The sequence below is a fragment of the Octodon degus genome, unplaced genomic scaffold, assembly GCF_000260255.1.
Source record: "Octodon degus isolate 3935 unplaced genomic scaffold, OctDeg1.0 scaffold00235, whole genome shotgun sequence".
In the NCBI taxonomy this organism is placed as follows: Eukaryota; Metazoa; Chordata; class Mammalia; order Rodentia; family Octodontidae; genus Octodon; species Octodon degus.
In genome coordinates, this window is record NW_004524811.1 from 3131324 (window position 1) to 3135152 (window position 3829).

At 39.3% G+C, this 3829-nt stretch overlaps 1 protein-coding gene across 4 annotated transcripts in view; it reads left to right on the forward strand.

Annotated features, from left to right (window-relative positions):
* The window catches only part of Rassf6 (Ras association domain family member 6), a 77454-nt gene extending 73838 nt beyond the window's left edge, over positions 1-3616 (forward strand). For all 4 annotated transcript variants that reach the window (XM_023705998.1, XM_023706001.1, XM_023705999.1 and 1 more), the window contains 3 exons: positions 2738-2856; positions 2957-3054; positions 3153-3616. In XM_023705998.1, coding sequence (XP_023561766.1) covers positions 2738-2856; positions 2957-3054; positions 3153-3228 — 293 coding nt within the window. In that variant the 3' untranslated portion in view covers positions 3229-3616. The remainder of the gene's footprint in view (positions 1-2737; positions 2857-2956; positions 3055-3152) is intronic.
* The last annotated feature ends 213 nt before the right edge of the window (positions 3617-3829 follow it).

Sequence of the window (3829 nt, forward strand, 5' to 3'; positions counted from 1 at the left end):
ATTCTATTTCTTTCCTAAATTGCTTATTCAGGGGTTCCATCATTTTTATATTCTGCTCTATTTTTTATCAGTGTATTCTTTAGAAGCGCTTAGTACTTCTTTGATTATAGTTATCAGTAAATTTTTTAGTTCAGAAATTATTTCTGATCTGATTTTTTCTATACCTTTGTGCAGTTGTTTCTTTACTGCCAACACTATTATTTCAGAGATATATGGCGTGTGATTTCCAGTTTCCTCAATGCTAGTGTCTTCTGCAATTATACTGGGTGGATTCAGGGCCTGAGACTGCATTTTGTTCCTTCTCTTTGTCATTTTGTATACCACTGTCTTCTGACCTTTGGTGTAGAGCTTAGATAGAGTTAATACCTGAGCACCAGGTCTGGGTCTATGAAGTTCAGATTCCTCTAGGTGGGTGTTGTTTGGATCCGGCTGCTGTGCTCCACTTCTTTCTGATGCTGTCGTTAGAGTTGAACCCTTTGTGTCTCTCTGGCAAGATGTTCTGCTCCTGAAACAGTTGGGTTGGTCTTTCCTCTAGCCTCTTTTCAGGGAGATCTGCTGAATTGTTCTGCACTGGGCCTGCACTCTGGGTCAAATGAGGATTCAGTGGGCCCCAGGCAGTCTCATTCACACACTGGACCTGTGTTCTGGGTCTATTCAGGATCTGGCAGCCTGAGGCATCTAACTCACACCCCGGGCCTGGGCTCTAGTGTCAGTCTTATGGATGAATTGGCCATTGCTTGACCAGTTTGCTCTCTGTGGAAGCCTGAGAGAATGTTTTCTGTCCAGGCGACTCTCCTTAGGTCCATTCTCCATCATGGATCACTTTCCTCTGTTACTTTATAATCTTGAACAGAAAATTTGGGACACCACTGAGTTATAGGATGCTACAGAACAGGTTCTCTTATGTCCTGAGTCCTCCCTGACCTGAAAACGCCACTGGATTTGATCAATAGTTTTTCATAGTACATCAATCTGGGTCAGAAATTATTTTCTTCCAGGATCTGAAATACTTCACTCCAAGATCTTCTTGATTTGATGGTTTGTGTTGAGAAATCTAGCATGATTGTAATGGGTTAATTGTAGGTGATCTGTTTCTTCTCTCTAGCAGCTTTTAATATTCTATTCTGCTGAATTTCAAGATCATAATTATTATGTGTCTCATTGTAGATTTATTGTGATTATGGCTGTTTGGAATTGTATATGCCTCCTGTATACTGGGTTATTTTCTCATGTTTGGAAAATTTTCTGCTAATACTTCTCCCAATAGTCTTTTATGTCATTTGTGTTGTCTCCCACTGCTTCACGATGCCTATTATTCTTTTATTCTTTTTCCTTGTGTCATCTTATAACTGCTGAATTATTACTTCCTGGATCCTTGTTAATTTTAAGAGATCTTTTATCTCATATTCATTAGTTTGCAACACTGTCTTCCATGTCTTAAAGATTATCTTCAGTTTCATTCAGTTATGCCAGCTTTCAATGAAGTTCTTAATTTCCTGGATATCTGTTTGAATTTGTTTCATGTATTTAATTGCTTCCTTGTGTTGTTCATTCAATGTTTCCATCATTTTTATATTCTTCTCTATTTTTTTATCTGCATCTTCTTTAGCTGTGCTGAGCAATTCTTTCACAATTATTGTCATTTGTTTTTCGACCTGAGAGATTATTTCTGCTTTTATTTCTTCAATAACCTGATGGACTTGTTTCTTTACTTCAGTTGCTTTTATTTCAGAAATTTCATGTGTGTGATTTTCAAGTTCTTACGTCTTTGTCTCTTGGATTTGTTTTATATGGGCTGGAGGATTCAGCTTGCCTTTTGCTTCTCTGTTTTGGCATTTTTCAAGCTCCCAGAAATCACCCAGGGTTAGCCGTCATGGGAGAGTAATGAGGCATTTGTCAGTGAAGTTTCTGCGACAGTGGAGAGCAGCATAGGATTCACCAAGGCTCTCACTACTAGTGGGAATAACTGGTTGATACTCAGCAAAGCTTCAGTGTGGGTGGTGGGTGTAGGCTGGAATCACCAGGATCCCATGGGACACCCTGAATCCTCCTAAGTTCTTGAAAGTTTGGACCGGCACCAGCACAAGGTGCACACCTGCACACTTGGGGGCCAAGGGATTCAGCTCCCCAGAATCCTGTAGGCTGCCCACTGTCCTCTTAAGTTCTTAAATGGAGAGGCCAGGTACCAGGAAAGTCTGTGCCTGCATACCAAGAGCCTCCAGATCACAGTTCTCGAGTTCCATGGGCTGCTCAGTCCTCCTAAGTTCTTAAAATGTTGGATCAGCACTAGTGTAAGCTCCATTCCTGCAGGTAGGGTCAGAGCTTACCAGATCCTGCCAGCTACCTAGAGTCCTCTTAAGTTCTGTAATGGTGCCAGTTAAGATTTGTGCCTGAGTGCTCTGAGCCCACAGATCGAAGCTCTCTAGAGCCTAGCTCTATCTCAGTTTTATAACTGAATGGATAAAACCCACAGATGAATGGAATGCTAAAAGTACTGAAAACAGTGTATCTGTGATTTCAGGCATCCATAATCCATCAGGGTCTTGTGACATATTCCCCATACATAAGGGAGAAAGATGAATGATCACCCCTTTTTTGAGGAATGATTCTAATTGCTTTTATTTCAGATCTTATTTGTTTCAAATGTGCCAATGAAATAAAACAAATGAGAAAATTATTTTTCTTTTTTTCTAGAATGACCTACTGACTATAGATGACTTTTTTTTTTAATCTGCAGAACAGAGACAGCTAAAGAAAACAGATATTCCACTGATGCAGAGGCTCCTGCAAGGCCCTTCCAGAAACAATGCTCGCATTTTTCTCATGGATAAAGATGCAGAAGAAATCAGTAGTGATGTATGGATATCATGTTTTTGTTTTGTTTTGTTTTCCTGTCCTTCCTCACTCAGCACTTTTCATAAAAGCTCTGCTTGCTTTTTTGGTTTTTCTTTTTCAGGTGGCTCAGTACATTAACTTTCATTTTTCTCTCTTGGAATCCATTCTTGAAAAACTAAATGAAGAAGAGAAAAGAGAGATTCAAAGAACAATAACAAAGTAAGGCATGACTGCATGCAGGCATATGGTCCTTTAATAGGTTCAATGCACAAAATTTGCCCAATTTTTAATACTCTTCCTCTCTTTCTCATTTTCAGATTCAATACAGAAAAAGCCATTTTATTGAAGTTTCTTCAGAGTAAATGTGCAGTAAAAACAGAGACAACAGTGTAGCAGTGCCGGCCAGTATTGCTATATCACTTTAAAAATGTCAGATATGTTACTGTTTGGTAAACGTACAAAGTCCACAGTTGCATTCTCATACTTATGATCTCAAATCTGTAGAAAACAGAATGCCAAAAAAACCTGTTTCTCTTTTAAGAGATAGGTTAACTAGAGTTCACAGTTGGACTAAAATAAGATTGATTGTAGTTTCAGTAATTGAAAAAATCTTGGATACTGTGTATACCAAATATCTAATGATATTTTACCAAATATCTAATGATAAAACTTGTAAGTAACTTGCATTTAAGTGGCATATTCAGATAGCATACTGTTTCAACTTCTTTTTTTCCTGTATTTTAGGGAAGGGTCTACAGGGTGTTCAGAGTCTCACTACTAGATCAAACTCATAGTGATTCTCCTGTTTACAGCTTCCAAGAGTTTGGATTACAGGCATGCACCTCCACACCCAGTATCATTTGCCATCTCAGCCTGTCCTGGGGGAGGGGCCGGCATGGCAAGCCCAGGGATTGAACCCTGGCCCCTGCACCTGCTTGTAGGTGCTTTAATCTGCTGATCTATTTGGCTAGCCTTTGTTTCAACTTCTTTTCAC